This window comes from Dermochelys coriacea, chromosome 2 (genome assembly GCF_009764565.3).
Source record: "Dermochelys coriacea isolate rDerCor1 chromosome 2, rDerCor1.pri.v4, whole genome shotgun sequence".
Classification (NCBI taxonomy): Eukaryota; Metazoa; Chordata; order Testudines; family Dermochelyidae; genus Dermochelys; species Dermochelys coriacea.
Genome location: NC_050069.1, coordinates 63,102,939 through 63,128,571, shown reverse-complemented (window position 1 = coordinate 63,128,571; position 25,633 = coordinate 63,102,939). Strand labels below are relative to the sequence as shown.

Below are 25,633 nucleotides of genomic sequence, written 5' to 3'. Positions count from 1 at the left end.
TGCATCCGATGAAGTGAGCTGTAGCTCACAAAAGCTTATGCTCAAATAAATTTGTTAGTCTCTAAGGTGCCACAGGTACTCCTTTTCTTTTTTGCGAATACAGACTAACACAGCTGCTACTCTGAAACCTAACCCAAATAGTTAAACCAGTACAAAATCTAGGTTTGCTGCAAGAGAAGGCACAGCATTTTGAAATAACTTCAACTCAGCATAAATCTGGCCAGTCTTTTGAAAACATCTGGAGGTATTTGTGGGTTTAACCTGGTACAGGTATTACCATTGGCCTTGAGCCTCAACATTTGCTCAGATGGTTAACTTTAAACATGTGAATCATTCCACTGACTTCAAATGGAGCATAATTGCACCCATGCTAACATTGCATTATTTAATTCTCATAGTCACTTTCATACTCTTAACCTGATACCTATCCTTACACATGTCACAATCCTGCGATGGATTTGGAGGTGGGGAATGGGAGGGGATATTGTTTTATTATTAATTAATATTATTATCAAGTCATATATTTTATTTTGAATACATTAAACTATTGGTGAGAGCACTTTCCCTGAGTTAAGCTGCATGTGTTAAATTATTCTCAACAGTGGCCTTTTAACTATAATCTAAGGGCTAAATTGATCCTCCTTGATGAAAGCAGATTTGTGCCTGAAGTCCATAGGATCTGCACTGACCAAGGAGGCCTGATTCTCCTCTACATACACCTGAGTAACTTCACTTGATTTATCCCAGTATGTGTGAGAGGAAAATTAAATGTTTCATCTTAGCCACTCCCGCTTTTGGACTCCTTATTTTATTTATTTTTTCTCATATACTTGCTATTATCAACACTCTATCAGTGAATAAGAATTTACACAGAGATCTACTGTAATGAGCCATTTTTAAGGGGGAGAAGGGTTTGCACTATGTTTGGAATTTGTGGAAGGCCTCACTCAGCACTCACAACTTGGGCTAGATTTGCAAGAGCCCAGCATATTGGGTGCATGTTGGGTGCTGAACACTTGAAAATCTAGCCATAAATCTCATAATGACAAAGGGTGGGTAGGGTGGCGAGTGCTCTGAAAATCTGGCCCATATTTGGGTTTTTGAATGGCAGCTAAACTCTTGACAATCTGCCTCCAATTGTGGGTGTGAAGCACTTTACTCCTGGGGGAATTCTGCACCACTGAGTGTGTGCAGAATTCATGTCCCCTGCAGATTTCTTTGCTTCCCCACAGAAAAATGACTTTCTGACAGGGAAGCAAAGGGAAGCTGCCTGCACCCAGATTGTCCCCACACTGAGCCCTTTCACATTTGGATCCTGCCTGGTTGAGCCTGCCTGCCTCCCCACATCTGGTGCACAGGGTGCAGAGGGGCAGGGCCCCAGGGTGTTTCTGGGGTAGGCCCAGACCTTGTGCTGTGTCAGGGTCAGGTGCAGCCTCCCCACGGAGTCCATGTCCCAGGGGTGGGGCTGGGGAGGCTGCAAGGTGATTTCCTGCCTTCGTACAACCAGTGGCCTGTGCTTCCCACTGCCCTGCTGGAGCCTCAGCATTTATTTATTGACAAATAAAGCTAGCAGAATTTTAAAATATTGTGGGCAGAATGCCCTCAGGAGTAGCACATGCAAATCTGGCCCTGAGTTCTTTTGAAAATCTGACATTAGGTGCCTTATGTCTGATACAAACTGTCACTAATTAAAGGAAGTTCATGTGGTCATAGGGGTTTCTCCCCCCGTTTAATCTAGGCCCTGTTTGCAGTTTGTGGCCTCTTGACCGGCTGCTACTTTTGCTGCTGCCTGTGCTACTGTTTCAATTGCTGTTGTGGACAGTGTAAACCCAGGCCACCCGGAGGGGAAGAACATGAGTTCTGCACGTCTCCTGAGGATCTGGAAGAGCAGATTAAGACAGACATGGAACAAGGTATGGATTGTAGAGACTTAATACATAGTGAAAATATACAAAGCCATAAAAAAACTATTGATCAGGCCCTCTGCTGGGGTTAACTGGTGTCGTTCCATTAATATCAATGGAGATGTGCTGATTTACAGCTGCAGAGTATCTGGTCCTACAAATCTTCTGTACGGCAACGAAGCCAGAAGCAAAGTACAGTAGAACCTCAGACTTATGAACATCAGAGTTGAGAACTGATCGGTCAACCGCACATTTCATTTGGAACCAGAAATATGCAATCAGGAAGCTGCAGAGACAACAACACAAAACAAAACAGAAAAAAACAGCATTGTGTTAAAAGTAAACTATTAAAAAAAGGGAAAGTTTTAAAAAAAGATTTGACAAGGTAAAGAAGCTGTTTCTTTGCTTGTTTCATTTAAATTAAGATGGTCAAAAGCAGTATTTTTCTTGGGCATAGTGAAGCTTCAAAGCTGTATTAAATCAATATTGAATTGTACGCTTTTGAAAGAACAGCCATAACATTTTGTTCAGAGTTATGAACATTTTAGAGTTACGAACAACCTCCATTCCCAAGGTTTCAGAGTGTTTCTACTGTATATTGCATAGAGAAATGACAGTTTCTTTATATCTATTATTGTCTTGATTATGCAGAAGTATTGTAGAAGTATCAGTCCCAGCATATTGCAGACACAAGGTGGGTGAGGTCATAAATTTGATTGGACCCGCTTCCGTTAGTGAGAGAGATAAGCTTCTAAGCTTACATAGAGCTCTTCTTCGGAATGGCATTGATTAAACACATGGACCTTAAAGATCCCATGACACTTTGTGTAGGAGAGGAGATTTGCTATATTGTGAATGGCCAATATATCCTAGTCACTCTTATGTCTGTGCTGTGCCTGACCCGCTTCCTTCCCCCACAGAGCTAATTGAACGCCAGTGGGCTTGATTGTGTAACCTTTATTAATGCAAACAGTCCTATTGACTTTGATGGGTCTACTCACTTGAAAAAGGGTTGCAAGATAAGGCTTATTCTTTAAAGTGCTTTGGATCTTTTGTGATAAAGGTTATAAAAGTATTTTCATTATACCTAGAACCACCATGTCAAAGCACACACCTGCCCTGTAGCACTCCCTTCTGGCCAATTGTGGCTCTGCAGTAGCGCTGCCTCCATTTCTCCTTAACTCATTCTCCCTTAAAAAACTCGGCACAGGCCAGATAGTCAAAAAATTCCCCTTCTTGGGGTCCTAGTTATTTACAGTACAGTCTTTCAAAAGAAAACTCAAACTTTCAAAATCCCAGATTTGGGCCCAGCCACTCCCCCAAGAGGGTCTTTCCACGCTTTAAGAATTCATTTCTTTTGCTCCATCACACTGATGTCTGACATTACTGAGATAGCCACTTCCCGTTTATTCAGGATGTTCACTAATTTGCCGGTTTTAAAAATTAATAAAACATAGATTTTGATTTTGTAAATCCAGATTTCATAGGGAGGGCTTGAAATAAACTAGAACTTTTCCAGGTCTCTTATCCCTCTTGTCACTTTTGCTACACTTTTCAGAAATCAAAAACAACAGTATCATTTCAGTCAGAATTGCCTTTATTTTATATTAACAAAGCAATAACAACAACAAAAATCAAGAAAAAAGTAAGGTTTCCATGTGACAGGACAATGAATGCATTTCCTCTGCATCTGATCACAAATAGCATCTGCCTCTTCCTTTAAATTTGCTCTTCAAAGAAAACAAGTGATAACAGACACAAGCTGCACACACAAATTGTATAAATGGTGGTTGAAAAGATGTAACTGAATGAAAACAGCATAGACTGGTACTAGCATTGCCTCTTCAAGCAAGCAATTCAAACTTGATTGTCCTAGATAGGCAGGTTCTGACTTTTCTGCACCCCCATAGCTTTATGTAAGATAGCTTCTAGAGAAAGGCTCCACCAGGTAATTCAGAAAACAAATGTAAATTCTCCTGCAGCAGGCTGCTTTGGAAGAGAAATCCACATTTTGAGCCAAATTCCTTATAGGTCGCCTGCCCACAGTGGGATCACTCTCTCTAGTAATTAATCTCTTTGTCTCTCACTGTTCTCAGCATAAATAGCATTATTCAAAATTTTGCTACAAGGTCAAAATGTAGATCCTCAAACCAAAGTCAAAGTTTAACTAAATAATTTATTGTAGTGTTTTGTAAATAACAAGTCATTTATTTTCCAAAGAGCTCAATATGCAAAAAATACATCAGAGGGGTAGCCGTGTTAGTCTGGATCTGTAAAAGTGGCAAAGAGTCCTTTGGCACCTTATAGACTAACAGACGTATTGGAGCATGAGCTTTCGTGGGTGAATACCCATTTCGTCAGATGCATATAGTGGAAATTTCCAGAGGCAGGTATAAATATGCAAGCAAGAATCAGGCTAGGGATAACAAGGTTAGTTCAATCAGGGAGGATGAGGCTCTCTTCTAGCAGTTGAGGTGTGAACACCAAGGGATGAGAAACTGCTTCTGTAGTTTACTTCATGATATCAATCTCTGAGTACTGTGCACGTTATCAACCAGATTATCACCACACCCAGTAGTTCCTGCTGCTCTCAATGGGAGCTGCTTGGTGCTGAATAGAGCTGTGTGAGAACTGGAATTACAGCGTCACAGGAAATTCCATGATTTTGAAAATTGTTTGTGTTCCAAAAATGTCAAATTTTGAAATGTCCCACATTTACTTTTGATAAAATCAAAATGATTTGTTTGGATTTTGACTTTATCTTTTGTTGTTTTTTTTATAACATACAATATATTTCTAAATGAAACATCAAAACATTCCATTCTAAGAATGTGGGAATAAAATGAAATTTTGTTCTGATTGACATGTCCCTGTGGAAGGTTTTGGTTTTGACAAAACAGCATTTTCTGATGGCAAAACATTCAGTTGGAAAATTTTCAAACCGCTCTTGTGCTGAGCTACTTTGAACACCTGGCCCTGTGGGATGAATCTTGCAACCTTTACTCCTATGAGTAGTCTCAGCAAAAGAACTAAAGAAACTTATCAATGAATAAGGTTTGCAGGACCTGCCCTTTACTCTTATTATAGTCAAGAGACTCATTTCTTTCCACTAGCAGAAGTTCCAATAACTAGGTACCCGATCCTGCGTCCACTGAAATCAATGATAGTTTTGCTATTGACATCAATGGGAGAAGGATTGGGGCCTAGATTATTATAACATTGGACCAGTTTCTAAATGTTTTTTATGTAACCATTATGCCCTAAAACCAACATATTTTAGGAGTCAGAATCAGACAATAAATAAAAAGTATATTGCAATGCATGTAGTAACCACGCTGTTTCAAATGCTTTGAGAAAATGCACACCAGAAGAGAAGGAAGTAATTATTTCCGTACAGCTGGGACCTATGCTCCTGCTTTGGAGCCCAGTCACGCAATGTTCTCATCACATAAACAGTTTCATTTAAGTCAGTGGGCCCGATTCTGCTCCGATTGGAGTCAGTGTCATACCTCCCACCGATTCTCCTGATGCTGAATGAGGCACTGTTTGAGGTTGGACTGCTCATGTGAGTAAGGTGTCAGGCACTTGGTATGTCAGACTGTGGTGATGTTCTCCAACTGTTTGTCCCAGGATTTTTTGCAGTTGGTTATCATCATCAGAACAAAATGATACATTTCCAAACAGTGTTCAATTTTACAGCAAATGTAATCAGAAAAAGGGGGGAAAAGAACTGGAATGAGCTGAACTACTTTCCAGATTCATAAGCAATAAGTATTTAGCACATCATTGTCTCCTCCGCACTCCATATGATATCAACGTAGGCGAAGAGCGAACATGAGCTATCTATAGAAAACAATTTCAGCTGTGAATTCTGCTGCACCTTAATTCTGTAGCTCTCTGTTAAAAGGCTATATTTGTATAGCTTATTATAACCTGGGTACCCACTCTGATGAAACCCATAATAAATCCTAGAGTTGTGCAGACAGCAAAGTATTTGGATAAGCTGCCAACCTCCTGAAGTGTTTGCAGATTAGTTTGAAACAAAGTAGTACATTTCTAATGGATCCCCCTCTCTTGTAGTCACTGAGTGTTCCTAGCTTTGAAGTGTACTGTTTCTGGTTGCAAATGACTGCCCATAAAATTAAAAACTCACACACACACGAAACCCTATCAACCTACATGAAAATCCAGAAAATATTTTGCTTTTCTAAAAGGCCTTAAAAATGAATTTGAACTCCCAATCTAATCTAAACCAGAGTCATGTTCTTAAAAGTAATTACTTGTAAACTTTGTATAAGTGCTAATAGTGAGAAATAGTGCCTCTTTTTGACCTTGTGTTGAAATAAGGAATTTTCCATACAGAGAAGCTGCTTGCAGTCTAATCACTCTTGCCTTTCACCTTGACAAAATCAAACTAGTTACACAGCCACTGAGGTGATGCCATCTGGCATGCAATTAGATGTCTGCTCTTGGTCAAGTTATTCCTGTATGTTATGTTTTGTGTCCATAATTCATCCCATTTACTGCCCATGCTTAGAAATGTTGCCCTCCCAAAGTCCAAAGGGCATAGAGATAAAAATCTCTAACCCATTGTTTCATGTTCTCTGTGTGTGTGTATATAAATCTCTCCTCTGTTTTTTCCACCAAATGCATCCGATGAAGTGAGCTGTAGCTCACGAAAGCTTATGCTCTAATAAATTTGTTAGTCTCTAAGGTGCCACAAGTACTCCTTTTCTTTTTGCGAATACAGACTAACACGGCTGCTACTCTGAAACAAAAAAAAAGCAAAAATTGTATCTCCCTCTTCCCAGAGTTCAAGCTGATGGGATGAGTTCACGCACACATCTCCTCTTCATGGAGGACTGTAGGAAGGACTTTGTTCTTTGATGTTTCACAATAGCCTTATATGGTTTCAATGAGCCTTCTTGGTGGGCAGGACCTAACATCTGCTGTAGGAAGCCAGCATTTTAGATTAACTAAAGCTTCTTTCCTGTGGAACTTACACAATTACAGAGGAGTACAATGCAAACACTGTCACCTTATAACATGGGGCACAGATGTTATAAGTGAGATTAATACACGCAGCATCCTCCAAGCATTTCATAAAGTCTAAACACTAAACACATTCTTATAAATTTAGCATCTCTTTTAACAATACTAAAATACAGGTGAGCCAGACTGGTTTCCAGGTATGTATTGGTCAATGTTCAGTTGAGGCCTAAGGTTCCTGGCAGGAGTTGGCACCTGGTCTGCCAGCCTCACAGCCACTCTAGATGCAAGTACTTATATCAAGAAATAAAAGCATCATATTCAGATTGCCCTGCCTTTAAGTGCCAGATCCTGAGCCCTGCACCAGCTTGAGGAGCTGTGCCAGGGAGATTCATAGAAGAGCAGCTAAACCTTGTACGCTGTAGAAACTGAACACAGCAATCTGTGGGCTGACTGCAGCTTTCCAAGGACCTAGCTTTATCCCATCACAGCCCCTCTCACAAGAAAACATAGGCATCTTTTTTACTGATGTATTTTGAAAGCAAAAACCAGAATCTATACTGAATGGCAATATACAAAACATTAGGGATTAATCTTAAATTTCACCGTGTTGTAATTGTAGGGGTCCTGACCCAAAAGGAGTTGTGTGTGGTGGGGGGATGTCGCAAGGTTATTATAAGGGGGGTTGTGGTACTCCTACTGTTAATTTTGTGCTGCTGCAGGCTGCGATGCTGCCTTCAGAGCTGGGCAGATGGAGAGCGGCAGCTGCTGGCTGGGACCTCAGTTCTGAAGGCAGAACCGCCACCAGCAGCAGTGCAGAAATAAGGATTTCATGGTATGGTATATCCTTTGTGCTGGTGCTGGTAGGGCACTGCCTGCAAAGCTGGGTGCCCAGCCAACAGCTGCCACTCTCCGGCCATCCAGCTCTGAAGACTGCGCAGAGATAAGGGTGGCAATACCATGATCCCCCCTAAAATAATCTTGTGACCCCCCCTCCTGCCACTCCCTTTTGGGTCAGGATCCCCAATTTGAGAAAGTCTGGTCTCCTCTGTGAAATCGGTATAATATAGGGTAAAAGCACACGAAAGACCAGATTTCACGGAGGGAGACCAGACTTCATGGTCCATGGCGCATTTTTCATGGACATGAATTTGGTAGGGCCTTAATTATAATGGTAGTATTCATTATAGTCAGTCTAAAGAACTCACAGTAGTAATCATTACACCCAATAGTATTTGCAGGATCAGGCACTTAGATTGTAAATGTTAGGGGCAAGGAGCATGGTCTTTTTAATCTCTGTAAAGCATCAGGTAAAATGATGGTGTAATAATAAGAAGAATTAATAATAATTAATAAGCAAACTGAAAAAGGATTATGTGGCACACTGGTTTATGTAGCAACATAACTTCCTATGTGAACATTCGGGTAAAGTGTACATAGGCTTAGTGTAAGTATTACATTGATGGTAAACATAGAATTTTGTTTAGTGTACATATAGCCGTTTAGAGCTCTATCCTGCAGCCCTTACTCATCCAGGACCGGACCCTAAAAGGGTTGTAGATGAAAGCTTGTTTGAAAGATCATTCTACAGTATACTAGATCTTACTATTTTTGCTGTCATTCTATCAAGAACGGCAGCTTGACTTTTGTATCAAATCAACGGTGCTTAGAGGGGTTTGTTTTTTCTGTTTGATTTAGATGGAGAAACTCCAATCATACTTCAGCCGACAAATGCAAATGAGAAAACTCAACTAATCGGAGATGGCCATCGCAGCTATCACACAGACTCATAAAGCAAGAGCAAGTACAGATTGCAGTTTGCTCATGTCACAAAGAGGGTTCAGAAAAGATAATTGAAAAGCACTGTAATTGTTTTCCATATTTGTATTTGATTTTAAGTTAGGCAAAGGTAATTTGAATGTAATTTCCTGTGGATGCAGACTCTTTAACTCATAGGGCCTTCAAAATGAACAGGCCCATTTTCTGTGTTCTGCACTGAGATACTTACCATTAGCATACTGTTATACTGATTAGCAAATTGCCCTTGAAGAGGGTTAACACTTTTGAGCTCAGGCTATCCCTTCAATACAATAATATTCCTCTCTCTCATCTCCCCTTAAATGGAGCTCCCTTTCCACACCTAAGCAAGGACTTTCCCTGATTAGGGCTTTGAGTCCACTCAAGAAGGCACCAGTTCTGTCATTGTCTGACAATGTAATGTTCTTAGTTTGCCACACAGTTTTAGGGTAGAGACTGCATTTATAATGCTATTGCTTCCTTTGAGAAAACAATGGAAGTGTTTTCAATAGACAGCAAAGGAACGGTAGGTATCAGGAAGGATCTGATTTTGCCAAAGAGGGAGCACTGAGTGACAGCACTGGTCTGCCTCGTAGACTGAAACTTGCTGAGGATGGAACCAGAGCAATAAAGAAGCTGAGTCAGCTGTCCTTTGATTGGCACAGGGCATGATTACCAAACCCAAGAGCTTAACAGTCAGAAGGCAGTTCAACCTAAACCCAAGAGACTAATCTCCTAATTGAAATGCACATGATCTCTGTGTCTTGGTTCTGTGTATGTGCATTACAGCACCTGCACAAGAGCAGAAGCAGGAGACCGGCAGGAAAATACCACACAGATGTGGATGGTTGATACTCCCTAATTGCCAATTGTAAGACTTGGCACCAACATCTCTCCCTCATTTTGGACTGACCATTCTGAGACTCATATCAAAGTTCTGTTGTTGTTTTTTTTAATTGGGATTATGCCTGTGACCTCATGCATCCCTTGCCTCCTCCAACTCCTTACCTTTTGGTTCCCTAACTCCTTCGGGATGGGATGGAAGATGACCCTCAACTGAGTCAACAGACAACTGCCTGCCTGCCTACTTATTCCCCTTACTGATGGCTTTATATTTGTTCTTTCCCAGTTGTCCTACTGACATGCAAATAATGGTCCTTCTCCCTCATCTTAGCTCCTGGGATGAGGAAGGGGCAGGAATTGATAGGAAGAAGAGGAAGTCATGCTGAAAGGGCAGGAGGTAGCTTCCTGGCAGAGGGAGGCAGAGTAAGATAGGACTTGCTTCTCTTACTAATCTTGCCCTGATCCAGTGACCAGTTCCCCCACCCTCTACTTTGCTACTAGTCTATAATACATGTATTGCACTTCAAATCATATAATTATTACCCATTCAAGTTTAAATTGTACTCCAGAAGCAGGCTCTCTTTTCTTTGTTTAACCAGCACACTGTTGTAAGATCTTTTCAGCCCTGATTCTATGGTACTGACACATCTTAGACATGTAAACTATTCTGTATAGACAAATTTCGGGGAAGTTGTATGTTAATAATAAATGTGTCCTTTAATACACTTAAAGTTCCATTTTAAGTCAAAATATAGTCTATACTAGCAGTGCACTGCTGCACAAAACTCGTGTGGTTGAAATGGTAATTTATGAATGTGGAATCATCAGAGAGACAAGAAAATATTATATCGTTTAAATTTAAAGTATACATATATAGGGTCTGATTCTTCTCTCTTCACTGAAGCAAATGAAGTACATCTCTTTTGAAGGCAGTGGATTTATACCAAGGTAAAACTGGAGCAGGTGGAAGGAGAATCAGGCCCCTACTTTGTAAGAGCTAAAGCACTAGTTCAGAAATCTTGAACTTAGCACTAAAGAAAAGGAATACTTGTAGCATCTTAGAGACTAACAAATTGATTTGAGTATAAGCTTTCGTGAGCTACAGACAGCTCACGAAAGCTTATGCTCAAATCAATTTGTTAGTCTCTAAGGTGCCACAAGTACTCCTTTTCTTTTTTGCGAATACAGACTAACACGGCTGCTACTCTGAAACCTGAATTTAGCATTGTGCTGGTTTGACATATTAGCTTCAGCCGTTTGTATTCTCTTTACTGAAAATATTCCATCAATCATTGTCACACCCCAGTTCTCTACATTTGCTATTGTGGTTCCTCTTTTCCAATTCAGTCTTGGGGAGGATGTAATACGCTACAAAATTATAAAAAGAAAAGGAGTACTTGTGGCACCTTAGAGACTAACAAATTTATTTGAGCATAAGCTTTCGTGAGCTACAGCTCACGTCATCGGATGCATCCGATGAAGTGAGCTGTAGCTCACGAAAGCTTATGTTCAAATAAATTTGTTAGTCTCTAAAGTGCCACGAGTACTCCTTTTCTTTTTGCGGATACAGACTAACACAGCTGCTACTACAAAATTATAGAAACCAGGGAATATATTGTTTGTTAAAAGTTTAAATGATTTCTTTCTTAAAAATTGGATTCTGTAGTTGTGAAACATTTTCTTCCTCCTCTTCCCACCTTTCACATCAAATCCCATTCAGCTGCAGCTAAATATACAGCTAAAACCAGTAACTATAATTCCAAAGTCATTAAATATTACCTTCTTTAAAATTCCTTTAAAGTTCCTATGATACACTGATATTTTAAAACCCCTCCATATATCTCCATATAGCTGTGCAGGCATTATAGCTACTGCTACCCTTGTAATCAGAGATAGTAGTCCAATTTTCTTCTATCAAGCCCTATACTACCTGCACATATGGAGCACATAATTACTTCCCTTGCTCTGATGGGTCAAGCTCTGTCCCCAGGTATGCACATTCAACTGCAACTGATTTTAGTGGGAGATGTATGTGCATATATCTTATGGATAGAATGCAGTCCACTGAATTTATATACATTCATATACCAGCAAACATACACACACACACACGTATCTGTGGGCCTTATGTTCTACTCCTTTACACTGATTTTATGCTGGTGTAAGACCACTGAAGCCAATATAAATCCACTGTGGTGGAATCGAGAATCCGGCCCTATATGGATACATATTACACATGCTGTGTAAATGATTTTCTAAGCAAGCTTTTTCAAATTTATTTCAATAATTTACTGTGAAAGTGTGAAAATACTAGTGACTGTTTCCTGTATAGAATTAAATGTGAAAATGCACCCAGTTAAAAGTCTAGAGGAAAGTTACACATGGTATATAAAAATTATCTTACAGGTGATGCTCCCATAGAAATCAATGGGAATTTCACCACTGATTACTATGGTTGCAGCAAATCAGATCCTAAGGTAATAAACAAGAGCTAAAGCTCAGACAGGGAGTTAGGCTCCTAGATACTTTGAAGATCTAGACCTGAGTGCCTGATCCAAAGTCCACTGAAATCAATGAAAGATTCCCAATGACTTCAAAGGGTTTTGGCTCTGGGCTTAAATCCTGTAATTTTTACTACATTCTTAATGCAGAAAGGATGCCTAAATTAAAAAGAATTTAGGCCCCAGTCCTGCATTGTGATCCACACAGACAACTGCTGCATCTTCAGGGAGCCCCATTGTCTTAAGTGGGGCTCTGCAAGGATCACTATGCACTGTGACAGCCTTCGTCAAAAAACCCCAGCAACTCTGAATACAGTCTTCAGGATATGTCTCTGAAAGAATGTGGCTTTGCTAAAATGACACTATTAGACTGATAAAAACTATGGTCAATCTTTTTAAAGTTTAGGCAGTTAAATAAAGGGAATCTGATTTTCAGAGGTGTTGGGCACCTGCAGGTCCCAGTGAAGTCAGAGAGTCTGCATATCTGAGGACATAATAAAAACTGAATAAGGATGTCTGGATTTGGTCCATAAATACGATTTTAATTTCTTTTGCTTTTGTTTGCTTTCTACAAGGTGTACTAAGGTGGAAACAATGATGCCTACATGATTTGCTTCCATGTAAAGTCCAGTTGAATTACTATTAATCTTTTGAAAGCATATAGTTGCAAATATTTTGCTCTATAGTGTTGCATTTATTTGTATAAAAAATACTATGTATTTGAAATCTACCTTTGCTGTCAAACACTCTCTGAATAATAAAGACTCCCTATGTGTAAGAATTAAAGCACTACCTTTATGTTTCTACCTAAGAAAAGGTTGTTCTAGTAACAGCCAAAATAACCAATAAGATCCTGATCCATCCAAAATGTCTATGGTGACTTTCAAGCTGGTAAGTTCTGAGAGAACTTTGTTTTCCCAAGAGAAGCTACTTGGCAGAAAAACTGGCATGTGGCAAATGAACCTACCGAATGCATTTTAAAAAAACAACAACCAGAACTTCAGCTGCAAATGCCTTCTTTGTTCTACAGGGCAGGATGCTACTTATCTAGATGGGGAAATTTGGCAAATTTCCCATGTAGACAATCCCTTAGATTGTTTAAAGTTCTCACCCATACTGTGCATCAAGAGGTGTTACTCCAGCTCTTTCCTGAGTTACTGGTTGTGGGGAGTCGATGGCCCACTCAGTAATGCTCGGGAGTGGCTGGCAGAATCCCTCAACCTCAGTTTTTCTTATGAGAAGCGCCTGAGGAATCAGGTGGTGAAATCCTGGTTCCATCGAAGTTAATGGCAAAACTCCTATTGTCTTCAGTGGAGACAGGATTTCATGGTAATAGCTCATCTTAAATGATCACTCTCCTTACAGTTTTCAGAGTAGCAGCCGTGTTAGTCTGTATTCGCAAAAAGAAAAGGAGTACTTGTGGCACCTTAGAGACTAACAAATTACAGTGTGTATGGTAACACCCATTGTTTCATGTTCTCTGTGTATATAAATCTCCCCACTGTATTTTCCACTGAATGCATCCGATGAAGTGAGCTGTAGCTCACGAAAGCTTATGCTCAAATAAATTTGTTAGTCTCTAAGGTGCCACAAGTCCTCCTTTTCTTTTTGCGAATACAGACTAACACAGCTGCTACTCTGAACACAGGGAACTCTGAGCTTGTGAAGGTGACAGCACAAGATGCCAAACATTTCTATGCCTGCTAAAGTGAGGGATTTTTTCCCCCTACAATGTTATTTAGTCTCTGTGACCACAGAGCATCAAGTGATTGGAAATTACCTGAGCAGCAACTGTTTTGGCTGGATCTATTATATGAGATCTGTTCTATTGAATGTTTGGAGAATGACTCATACCAAGGTCACAAAACAGAAAATGGGAGAAATATTTTTAAAGATTAAAAACTAGCAAAAACGTAACCTGCTGTTTAAACATTTTGTGCACTTTACTCCCCTGTAACAGAAATACATAATAAAATAAACTATTTTATAGAAGACATTTTTTAAATATGCCTGTGGGTTTTAATTTAATTATTTTACCTTTCCTTAAGATTTCATATTCAAGATACTGATGTAATTTTAGTTAAGGATTTTTATGTTTTTTTCAGAATTAGAGCCATCAAGTATGGATGGAATGATAAAACATATCCATAATTAAATATATACTTGGTATTGCTGATTCATTGTATAAAATTCAAATGAAAAAGCTGTCTGGTACATTGATGCTAAGTAGCCAGGAAGACCAAAGTGTGGGAGTAGCATCTGTAGTTTTTCTTCTCATGAGCTATTAGGCCTGATCTACACCTAAAACTTAGGTCAACCCAAGTACATCGTTCAGGGGTGTGAAAAATTTACACCCCTGGCAGAGAAACGTAGTTAAGGAGACCGAAGTGCCAGTGTAGCTACTGTCTGTTGAGGGGGTGGATTTACTACAGTGATGGAAAACCCCTTCTGTTGCTGCAGCAAATGTTTATGCTACAGCAGGGTAGCTGCAACACAGCAGCTATGCCACTGTAGAGCTTGTTGTATAGACATACCCTTAGAGCTCACTTAGTTTAGATTACAACATATTCTTCCACTTTGGGAGGAGATTAACAGATACTCGCTTCACAAGCTCCTCAGAGCAAGACTGACAGCCATAGAACACATAGCTTGTTCACATTTGATGGCCATCTTCAAGGAAGGAACCAAAGAAATGGTGATCTGCAGAACTGTTAGGTTTTTTTGCTTAGGCATAACAAAGGAGAATCCACCAATAATAACAGAGATAAGACAACAGGATGTATTATTATTTGTATTATGAAAGCACCCACAGTGTCCAGGCCCAGACTCTGTCCTCTCTGTCCTGAAGAATTTACTATAGAAGGCCTCAATCCTGCAAATTATTTTGTGTAGGCAGACTACTGCCTCTGCTGATTCTCTTTATGTAAACTAGGATTTGAAAGATGTGACCTGACGTGTTAATTAACATGTGTTAGCTAACCCACGTTCGGAGACTAGGCACTCTCTCTTGGTCTACACTACGCTGTTAACACATTAGCTAATTTAATACATTTGTTAACACCTTTCAAATCCTAATCTAGATAAAACTACAGTATAGGAATTTGCCTGGAGAAATTTACCTCATCAGGGCCTATGATAACATGGCACAAAAACACTATTCCTTTTTTTTCTTTCAACAAATTATTAGATTTTGATATTCACACAGAGGTAGCACAACATCCATTTGTACCACCACCACCTTTTTTGCTTGTTTGTTTGGAGTAGATCCTATTGAAAGTAGAGCTAGGCCCAAACAAAATCACTGGATCCAAACTTTCCCACATTTTACAGAAGTTTGGATTAGGGCTGAAATTTGCATTGGGAGACCATCTGTAATTACAAGTGCAGAGCAGTGCGAAGGTACAAGTTAAATGATAATACCTGCCTGCCACTGTGAACAAGAGATCCAAAAATGTCCTTTTCCAGCACACACACACACACACACACACACACACAAAAGTTCTCTCATTTTGATAAAATATTTAAAACTATTATCTATTTCCTATAACTTTGCACAAGTATTACATATTTCGTATGTTGGAACACAGCGATCATTCCGACTACCCGAGCCAGTATTGTGAGCCGCAACCTTAAATCAATGTCCCGAAGCGCAAATAAAGATGGGTGGGGGAAAAAAAAAAAAACTCAGCCTCCTTCGAGCCGGAATCGAACCAGCGACCTAAGGATTCCCGCAGGCAGCTCCTCTACAGTCCTCCGCTCTACCAGCTGAGCTATCGAAGGGACGTGAAAGAGCGCCCCGCAGTAACACACTAGAGCCGAGAGAATCGACCTCAACGTCAAGCGTGCGCAGCTTTGCTAGTGCACAAGGCGCATGCGCGTGACCGCTGAGCGAGCCGGGTGACCCCGGGCGATGCGCCCGGTGGTCCGGTGTGGGCCGCCGCACCCCCCGGCGGGGCCGTAGTCACGCCAGGCTGGGGGCCCCTGCGCCGCGCCGCGCCGCGCCGAGAGACTGCGGACTGGGGCGAGGCCCGCGGATCCGTGCTTGGCCTCAGCGGGGGGAGGTGCTGAATCCCGCGCCTGGCCAGGCAGTGTCCGTGTGTGCCTGGGGGAGCCGTGTCTGGCCCCGCCGTGCAATGGGTGCGCGCCTGGCCTGTGCTAGTGAGGCCGAACCTTGCTGTGCAGAGGGGCTGCCTGGGAGTGCAGTTCTGCCGCGGGGCTGGGGCTGTGTGTGTGAGGGGGAGATGATGGGCTTGCCTGGTGCTGCCTTGCGGGGGGGGGGGGGGTCTGTTCAGGGCCTTCACAGTGTTCTGGGGCAGGGGCTGTGCCTGTCTCTGCAGGGCTCGGGCTGGAGTGGGAGGCGACAGGCTGCAGCTTGCACCACAGTTCTGTCCAGGGTGGCTGGGGGAGAGACTGGGGAGTACCAGCAGCTTTCCTCATCCCTTTACTTCACAGCCAGATATTTTTCTTTTATGCCGTGGGCCAGTGGCGCAATGGATAACGCGTCTGACTACGGATCAGAAGATTGTAGGTTCGACTCCTGCCTGGCTCGGAGGTCTCTGTTTTGTAAAACCCTGTCTTAGAGGCATATTGACGCAACTCGTCTTTTTAAGTATGAGGAGGAAACACGTAGTTAAGTTGTTTGACTGAACAGTCAAACATGCTACCTGTATGCCTGCAGAACTCCAACAGAACTCCCAGCTAAAATAGAACCGGGTAAATTGGAATTGCAAGAAGTCTAAAATATTCCAAGTATTTTAACCCCATTTGTACTTCACCTTTTGAAATAATTGCAAATGTGCATTCTTTCAAACAATTAAATTCAGGGATCGCACAATGAGCTGTGAAATGGTGAAAATTTGAAAAGCATACCAAATCCCTCTAGAAAAGTCAACTGCCTAAGCGTGGTACTTATTTCTGGGAACTGTAGGAGAAAACATGGGCTTCTTTTAGGTAGCAGTTAAAAATATACTAAGGTGGAAACTCTTGGCCTAATAGAAAATAAAAACTAGGAAGATGTAGTGTTAAAAACAAAAGTATTGCTTTTCAGGGAGCAACGACATATTAAAGTTCACCTACAAGAGGTGTGTTCTGGGGTTCATTTTTTTCTAAGCTATTTTATGAAAATAAAGTTTTTCAGGCCAGATCCTCAGCTAAATAAATTTAGTATAGGTTTATCCATTGATTGATCTTTGATCTGGCCTGTCTTTAATTAAACAAAGTACAGTGGGAAATAATTAGGTCTGGGAATCCAGTAAGTGATATTCATGTGATAAATTATTTTCCATGGTGATGATTTGTTATATTTTAGAAATATCAGAACATATTATATATTTACTAATCTGCAGTTTACTTTTTCATTCCTAGACCGCCCCCCCATTCACTATCTGATCTTTGTTTTATGTAATAAAATTACTATTAGAAGTCGAGTTAATATAGAAGTATTTTGCAAATTATAAGTAAGGCTAAGATTTTGTCACGGTTATTTTTAGTAAAAGTCAGGGACAGGTCACGGGCTTCCGTTAATTTTTGTTTATTGCCTCTGACCTGTCCCTGACTTTTACTAAAAATAACCGTGACAAAATGTGGATGATGAAGGCTTCAAACCCACTGCTGCTGGTGCTCTGGGGTTCCCCCTGCTGCCCACAGTGGTTGAGAACGCTAGGGTCTCCCCTGCCACCCATGGTAGCTCAGAGCTGCAGGGCCAGCGGCTTGGAGAGCTCTGGCTGAGAGCTCTGGGAACCCTGCCGCCGGCTGACAGCTCCAGGGTTGGGGCTGAAGCAGAAAATGTCACAGAGTTTTCTGGAAGTCACAGATCCCATGACAAAAGCTTAGCCTTAATTCTAAGATATGTTTAAAGTATATGTTATATTTTCAGTATGTTTAAAGAAGAATCATTTTTGATCTGGAAGCTAACATAATTGAAATGGTAAGAAAATACTCAAAATACCAAATATTAATAAAGTTTTCCATAAATTTACAGTGAACAAGCCCCATTCTCACTGGTAAATGTTGCAGTTAGAGCTTTAGTGCTAGCACTCTATCATCTTTACATCAAGATCATAGCTTTTTTTTTCATTTTACAACTTTAGTAAACTGTCCTAAAGTACTGAGTGCAGTATCATTATCTGAATAGAACAGAAAGAAAAGGAGTACTTGTGGCACCTTAGAGACTAACAAATTTATTAGAGCATAAGCTTTCGTGAGCTATAGCTCACTTCATCGGATGCATTTGAATAGAACAGAACTCTCACTCCAGAGTAAGCCATACTGCAGATGGAAGTGAAGACTATGAAGTAGTTTGGAATGGCAGGCTCTCTGTGTGGATTCCTGATTTACTGCATGTGCACAAAACCCAGAAGTTCAATTGTTTATAACTTCATAAAGTTATTTTTTTAAATTCTCATGCCTTATTCATTGGGAACTTGCTCTGCTCGATTTGAACATGTGATGGCTGTACTATGAAAATTTAACTGTAAAGTACAATTCACTGTAAATGCAAAATGTAAAGTGAAAAAGCACAGGTTTCTTTAAAAAAGAGAAATTAAAAAACAATAAGTATTTTACAGAAATCAAAAAGGTTTTCCAGTGGCCTGACACCAAGAACAGGAAGCTTCAGGTCAGAAGGAGAAGTTTGGGTTTTTTAAGAGTTTTGTGGAGCAAAACTAGTAAATTATAATGAAAGTCATTTTGCAACCTAAGCTATTTGTCCCTGGCAAGCTATAATCAATTAATAAAATATCTGAGAGAAAATAAATCAGGAAACTTATTTTACAGAAAAGAACACCGAGCCAGGCAGGAGTCGAACCTACAATCTTCTGATCCGTAGTCAGACGCGTTATCCATTGCGCCACTGGCCCTGAATGTTGGAAATCATCTATGAGTAGAGAGACATATAACATTATTCTACCTAAATTTATCAATATAACATTAGGGTAACAGAATACAGAGGCCAGGTCTACATTACAAACTTACATCAGTATAACTACATCACTCCTGAGCAATACAGTTATACCAACCTAATCCCCGAAAATAGTGCTATGTTGACAGGAGAAACTCTCCCATCAACACAGCTATTGCCACTTGCTGAGGTGAATTAACGACGCTGACAGGAGAAGCTCTCCTGTTAGTGTAGTAATGTCTTCGCTGCAGCTGTGCCAAGCCAGCATTTTAAGTTTAAACCTGCCTTTAGGATGGATAATGTAGCAGGAAGAAGAAAGATAGAGCTGGAGGGAAGAGCTAGAGAATATTATTTATACAGTATCAAAAATGTGGAAGGTTATTTAAAGGCAAATATGAGATCAGCTCTTTGCCCCAAAGAGCTTGCAATCTAAACAGCTGGTCTTACAGAGGAGTCTGCAAAAGCAGATAGTCAGGGCTTAGCTAGACTACTACTTTAATTATACTGGTATTGATAAAGTGATGTGACCCTACCTACTGTGGGCACAGCTATACTGATATAAAAGTGTTTTATACTGGTATAGCTCTTCCCATATGGAAAGGGGAATAACTATACAGGCATATCTATTCAGGGGATACCATCATAGGTCCTAATCACATCAGCCACACTATCAGAGGCTTGTTCAGCTGCACATCTACCAATGTGATATATGCCATCATGTGCCAGCAATGCCCCTCTGCCATGTACTGGACAGTCTCTATGTAAAAGAATAAATGGACACAAATCAGATGTCAAGAATTATAACATTCAAAAACCAGTTGGAGAACACTTCAATCTCTCCGGTCACTCAATTACAGACCTAAAAGTGGCAATTCTTCAACAAAAAAACTTCAAAAACAGACTCCAATGAGAGACTGCTGAATTGGAATTAATTTGAAAACTGGATACAATTAACTTAGGCTTGAATAAAGACTGGAAGTGGATGTGTCATTACACAAAGTAAAACTTATTTCCCCATGTTTATTCCCCCTCTTCCCCCCACTGTTCCTCAGACGTTCTTGTTAACTGCTGGAAATGGCCCACCCTGATTATCACCACAAAAGCTTTTTTTCCTCTCCTGCTGGTAGTAGCTCACCTTCCCTGATCACTCTTGTTACAGTGTGTATGGTAACACCCATTGTTTCATGTTCTCTGTGTATATAAAATCTCCCCACTGTATTTTCCACCAAATGCAACGGATGAAGTGAGCTGTAGCCCACAAAAGCTTACGCTCAAATAAATTTGTTAGTCCCTAAGGTGCCACAAGTCCTCCTTTTCTTTTTGCGAATACAGACCAACATGGCTGCTACTCTGAAACCTATAGAGGCATAAGTCACCACTACAACCATGTCCATGGTAGGGCTTTGACTGGTAGTTTAAGCACTACAAAAGCTCTGTGTAGGCCAGGCCTTATTCCAACCCTGAAATCCATGGAAGTCCAAGCGATACTGCACAGGAGCGAGGCCTCTTCCCTCCAAGGACCGGATGCAGTGAAAGGCAAGTGGTAAAACAACGGTCTGCACGTCAGGCTTTGGGGCCCTGATTTAAAAAAACCTATCCTGACAAACATCTCTCCGCTCTGTGGGGCGGATGAAACCAGGGGCCCTGCAAACCTAAGAAGGGCGAGGAAGGCAGAGCCGAGCTGTAGAGAAGCAGAGGCAGCGCTTGCCAGGGCAAGGGGGCGGCCGGACAATACCGCGGGGGGGTCAACAAACTACGGGCTTTGGGAAAAAGAAAAGGAGGACTTGTGGCACCTTAGAGACTAACCAATTTATTAGAGCATAAGCTTTCGTGAGCTACAGCTCGCTTCATCGGATGCATTTGCTTTGGGGGAGGGGTACAGAGAGACAGGCCGGCTGGGAAAGAGCAGCCAGAGCTGGGTGGGCGGGGGCAGAGGCTGGGGTCTCCCTCTCCCCGGCGTTCCCATCCCTGGAGAAGCGCGCTGGGCCAGGGGCGCCGCGAGCGAGGCTGGCCACGCGCCGAGCAGACCGGCGGGCAAGCCACAGGCCTTAGCTCGGACGCTTCGGCGCCGTCCTGCTCCGCTCACGTGTCATGCGCGTGCTCCGAGTTGGAACGCGCCTGGGCTAAGACTCTTGTGTGTGTCTGGGGCCGCTTCCCTCACGTCCCTTCGATAGCTCAGCTGGTAGAGCGGAGGACTGTAGAGGAGCTGCCTGCGGGAATCCTTAGGTCGCTGGTTCGATTCCGGCTCGAAGGAGGCTGAGTTTTTTTCCCCCCCCCCCTTCATATTGGGAACGTTTGTGTTCCCGAGCTTCAGTTACGACAGGGGGCGGCGCGCGGAAACCGCCCCCGCGCAGGTAGCATCCCTGGGCCGGGCGCTGCCTGCTGTGCCGCCGAACTGGGAACCCGGCGTGGGTGCGGGGCCCGGCGGTTCCTCAGCCCCACCCGGGCAGGGACGGGCCGCCGCGCAGGGCGGGGGTGTAGGCCAGGCCAAAGCGGGGCGCCCCGCCTCCCACGTCGGGGGCTGCTGAGGGGCATTTATACACCGCCTTCCTTTCCCCGCGACGGCCCTGAGCCAGGTTGTTTTATGGAGCCACCTCCCTGAGCAGGCTGCAAAGGGCCAGGCCCTTGGGTGGGTTCAGCCTGCGGGGGTTTCTTGGGGCTGCGATTAGTTTTGTTACAAAGCAGTAGGCAGCGCTAGAAATATACGTGGTGCGTTACCAGAATAGCCAGGCTGTGTTTAGTTAGTATGTGACCTAGAAATCTAGCTAGAACCACATCATCTTGCCTGGCTGTGTCCAGCACGGTAGTAAAGACTCCCCTTCGCAGTCATTTATAATTCGTCTAATACAAATCAGACCCAAAAAACCCATGGCTTTCTTACCCACCTCCATCCCTAAAGAGGGTAATAATGTGCCAGATATCACCCAAGTCACAGTAAGTGGCTCTGCATGATGCTACACAGGTTTTGTACCAGCACACTTATTTTGGCTAGTTTGTGGTGTTTACTGAAATAATTATACTGTATAACCTCTGCAGCTAGGGGTGTAATTTCCAGCTCAAGTAGATATATATGGGCTAGCTTTGATCAAGCTAGCATGCTAAAAATAGCCTGTGTGGTTCATGGTATAGGCTAACCACCAGAGTATGTAGCTAGGGTCCTGGATGGGATTACACCTGGGATGGCCAGCCAGCCTCACTACCCCCATAGCCACAAGCATATATGTGCTCAGGCTGGAAATTACATCTCCAACTCAAGGGTAGGCATATCCTCATTCCCTGTGGTGAGAGGGCCTCCAACATGATTTTGCTGTTCACACAAGCCCCAGGAGAGAGCAACCCCTAATGGCAGCTGGGAGGGAAAGATGGTTAAACCACCAACAAAATACACCTGGTTCAGTTCTCAAGGATTCAGCAGTTCTTAACATTATTTGCATATGTTCAGAGACTATTTCATCTTGCAACATGTGGAGGAGCCTGTGCCAAACCTGCTCACAGCTTCAAATATAAGGAGATCTTATGAGTTAAGCGTTTGCATAACCTCAGAAAGTCTATGTTCAGTTCTGCCACAGAATTCTTGTATGACCATGGGAAAGACATTGAACCTCTTATTTTTATCCTACCATATATATATACACTGCAATGCAGAGCCTACTAGATCAAAGCTACCTCAGGTATGTCTACATGTGCTGCAATCACACCTCCCAGTTGCTGTGTAGACATAAAGCTGTGGGGATAAATTCATGAATGCCATTGATGCTCAGATCAAACATTAGTGGTAGGGAAATGATTTTACCTCGGTGTATGGCATTAGTGAGACCAGTACTAGAATACTGCACACAGTTCATGGGTCCACATTTGAAAAATCAGAGAAGATGCAAAAAGATACATAAAAATAATTTGAGGGCTAGAGAAAATGCTATATAGAGACTTAAAGACCACAAACTGTTTAGCTTACAAAAATAAATAAAAAAAAAGTCAGAGAGGACTTGATTACAGATTTTAAATATCTTTACTGGGAGAAAATTCCAGGTACAAAAGGGCTCTTAATCTAGCTCAGAAGGGGATACCAAGAACAAAAGGCTGGAAGCTGAAGCCAGACAAACTCAATTTAGAAATAAGACACAATTTTTTAATAGTGAGGTTGATTAACATTGAAGAAAACTAAGAAAAAAAAGTGCTGAATTCTACATCTTTCAACGTCTTCAAATCAAGACTGGATGGCTTTCTAGAATGTATGCTTTAATAAAACACAATTTACTGGTCTTACTGGGGTAACTGGATGAACTTAAAAGGCCTGTGATATACAAGGAAATCAGACTAGATGAACTATCCCTTCTGGCCATACTATCTATTAACTTTTGTATGCCAGTTTCTATTTGTTTTCCTGGAAAAGGTAATTTCTGCTTTTCTCCTTCTTTAGCTGAAGTCCAAGATATATTTTGACTGCAAAACAGAGCAGTATGTGGTAGGATGCATGGGCCAGTAGTATCTTCGAAGAAAAAAAAAAGTGCAAAAAATATTCTTCTATGCAAACTGTATTTCTTGAGTGGAGATCCTTTCCAAGGTGTTGTGTAAGTATGAAGGTAATTTGTTTTACTCTATAAAGATGAGATCTCTGGAAGGAAGTTTGTGGAGTTATGACAAGGTAGGGTGGAATCGGCTCAAGTGACCAAAGGGCTCCCTTAGCATATAAATAATAGCTGGATTGGTGTTTGCATCCTCTAAGATGGAGATTGTTTTTTTCCTCTCTCTTTTTTTAATTCCACCTTCTATCTCTTTGGTTCCTGGTTTGACTGCAGCTTGAAGGAAATTTTTGCCTTCGCTGCACACTCTTCTTTCAAGCTTATTTTATAGCCAGAGTTCCTTTTTCTTTGCCTTCCTGCACCCACAGTGCAAGCAGTATGGATATTAAGGCTTAGATGTTCCATTCATTGTCACCCTCATCTTAGGACACCCTTGAGACAAAATAGACTGGCCATACTAATTACTGTAGGAGACTTCATGGAGTCTCTGGCTTCTCTCCATTGTTGGCTTAGATAAAAGCTGTTTGTTGTTGTTTTTCTCCCACTTGTTTTTGTTTGGTTTTTTTTTTTCCCCCTGAGATGCAGGGGAGTTAGATTTTACTGTTTGGGAAGAAGCAGAATGTGGGGTGAGGAAAAAAGCCTGCTGCTGTGTGCTATTATCATAAAAATTGTAGCAATGTATGTGGTTTTGAGTGTGTTTCAAACATTAGATTCCATTTCGTCTACCTTTCATCGGTGAGCTCTATTAATCAAGGACTGGCAGGAAGCAATTCCATTTCCCTGAGTCTTGGGTTTTTGTCCATCACGTTGGTAGAATACGTATTTATTTTTACCACTGTCATTGCTCAATATACATAAAATCTTTCTGATTGAGAATTGTTACAAGCCCCAGCTCAAGGATTTTCTTGTAATGAGTTACTGGGCTATCCCATAGATAATTTGAAGAGTTGCCGTCCTTGCCCTATGCAATAAAGACACAGGAAGACAGGCAGCTTGTCCAATTTACTTTGGAATTTTTTCTCTTCTTCTCATTTAACTGAGGCACTAGGTATAGTTAAGGCTAAGACCAGTTTTCTGTTTAAAGTGCAACTCTGCTAAGTGCTCTAAAATTGACATGCTTACTTGGCTTTCCTTGACATTGGCGTGTCTCAGGGGGTGCCATGCTCTGTTAATGATCCAAATTTGGTGCCCTTTGACTAAAGAGTTCTTGATATACAGTCCCTCATCCCCAAAAAAGCTTTTCTGAAAGTTGAAAGATTCTGGCTGTCACAAACAGGACAAGGACAATCAGTACTAATGGCTGGAACAGAAGTTAGACCTACTAGTTGGAACAGGAATCTCGCTTAATGCTTAGAGCAGAAGATGGGACAGTGAGCCAGAGCTGAAGTCAGGAACCAGAAGCATGCATGGCAGAAACAAAGTTAGGAAGGAGGCAAGTCAAGATATAATTGTAGCTATAAACAACAACATACACATTGGGCAACTAGTTACTTCCTGCAGCTGCTGAGCTTAAAAGCAGGCCTGCTGTCTCCCTTCAGCCAATCAGGCAGGCTGATTAATCAGGTGGTCCTACTGCAACCCAGCTGAGCTAATTGATCCACCTGGAAAGGTTGACCTGGCTAGTTTTAAGGCTCAGTGAAAGGAACTTGTTCCTCTGGTGATCTTGGCAAGACAATCTTATTTTGCTCAAAAAGAAAAGGAGTACTTGTGGCACCTTAAAGACTAACAAATTTATTAGAGCATAAGCTTTCGTGAGCTACAGCTAACTTCATCGGATGCATTTGGTGGAAAAAACAGAGGAGAGATTTATATACACACACAGAGAACATGAAACAATGGGTTTATCATACACACTGTAAGGAGACTGATCACTTAAAATAAGCCATCACCAGCAGCAGGGGGGGGAAGGAGGAAAACCTTTCATGGTGACAAGCAAGGTAGGCTAATTCCAGCAGTTAACAAGAATATCAGAGGAACAGTGGGGGATGGGGTGGGGGGGAGAAATACCATGGGGAAATAGTTTTACTTTGTGTAATGACTCATCCATTCCCAGTCTCTATTCAAGCCTAAATTAATTGTATCCAGTTTGCAAATTAATTCCAATTCAGCAGTCTCTCGTTGGAGTCTGTTTTTGAAGCTTTTTTGTTGAAGGATAGCCACTCTTAGGTCTGTAATCGA

General features: G+C 41.7%; 1 protein-coding gene and 4 non-coding genes across 5 annotated transcripts in view; 3 read left to right on the top strand and 2 right to left on the bottom strand.

Moving 5' to 3' along the window:
- Positions 1–10,560, top strand: part of DNAJC5B (DnaJ heat shock protein family (Hsp40) member C5 beta) — a 36,868-nt gene extending 26,308 nt beyond the window's left edge. The window contains exons 3-4 of the mRNA XM_038391584.2: positions 1,739–1,913; positions 8,592–10,560. Coding sequence (XP_038247512.1) covers positions 1,739–1,913; positions 8,592–8,686 — 270 coding nt within the window. The 3' untranslated portion in view covers positions 8,687–10,560. The remainder of the gene's footprint in view (positions 1–1,738; positions 1,914–8,591) is intronic.
- A 5,164-nt stretch (positions 10,561–15,724) lies between these two features.
- Positions 15,725–15,814, bottom strand: TRNAY-GUA. Its single transcript is given in 2 exon segments — positions 15,725–15,760; positions 15,778–15,814. It is a non-coding gene; the product is annotated as a tRNA-Tyr (tRNA).
- Positions 15,815–16,510: 696 nt separating this feature from the next.
- TRNAR-ACG lies at positions 16,511–16,583 on the top strand. The gene has a single exon. It is a non-coding gene; the product is annotated as a tRNA-Arg (tRNA).
- A 2,235-nt stretch (positions 16,584–18,818) lies between these two features.
- On the bottom strand, positions 18,819–18,891 carry TRNAR-ACG. The gene has a single exon. It is a non-coding gene; the product is annotated as a tRNA-Arg (tRNA).
- A 2,205-nt stretch (positions 18,892–21,096) lies between these two features.
- TRNAY-GUA lies at positions 21,097–21,186 on the top strand. The gene is given in 2 exon segments: positions 21,097–21,133; positions 21,151–21,186. It is a non-coding gene; the product is annotated as a tRNA-Tyr (tRNA).
- Positions 21,187–25,633: the final 4,447 nt, after the last annotated feature.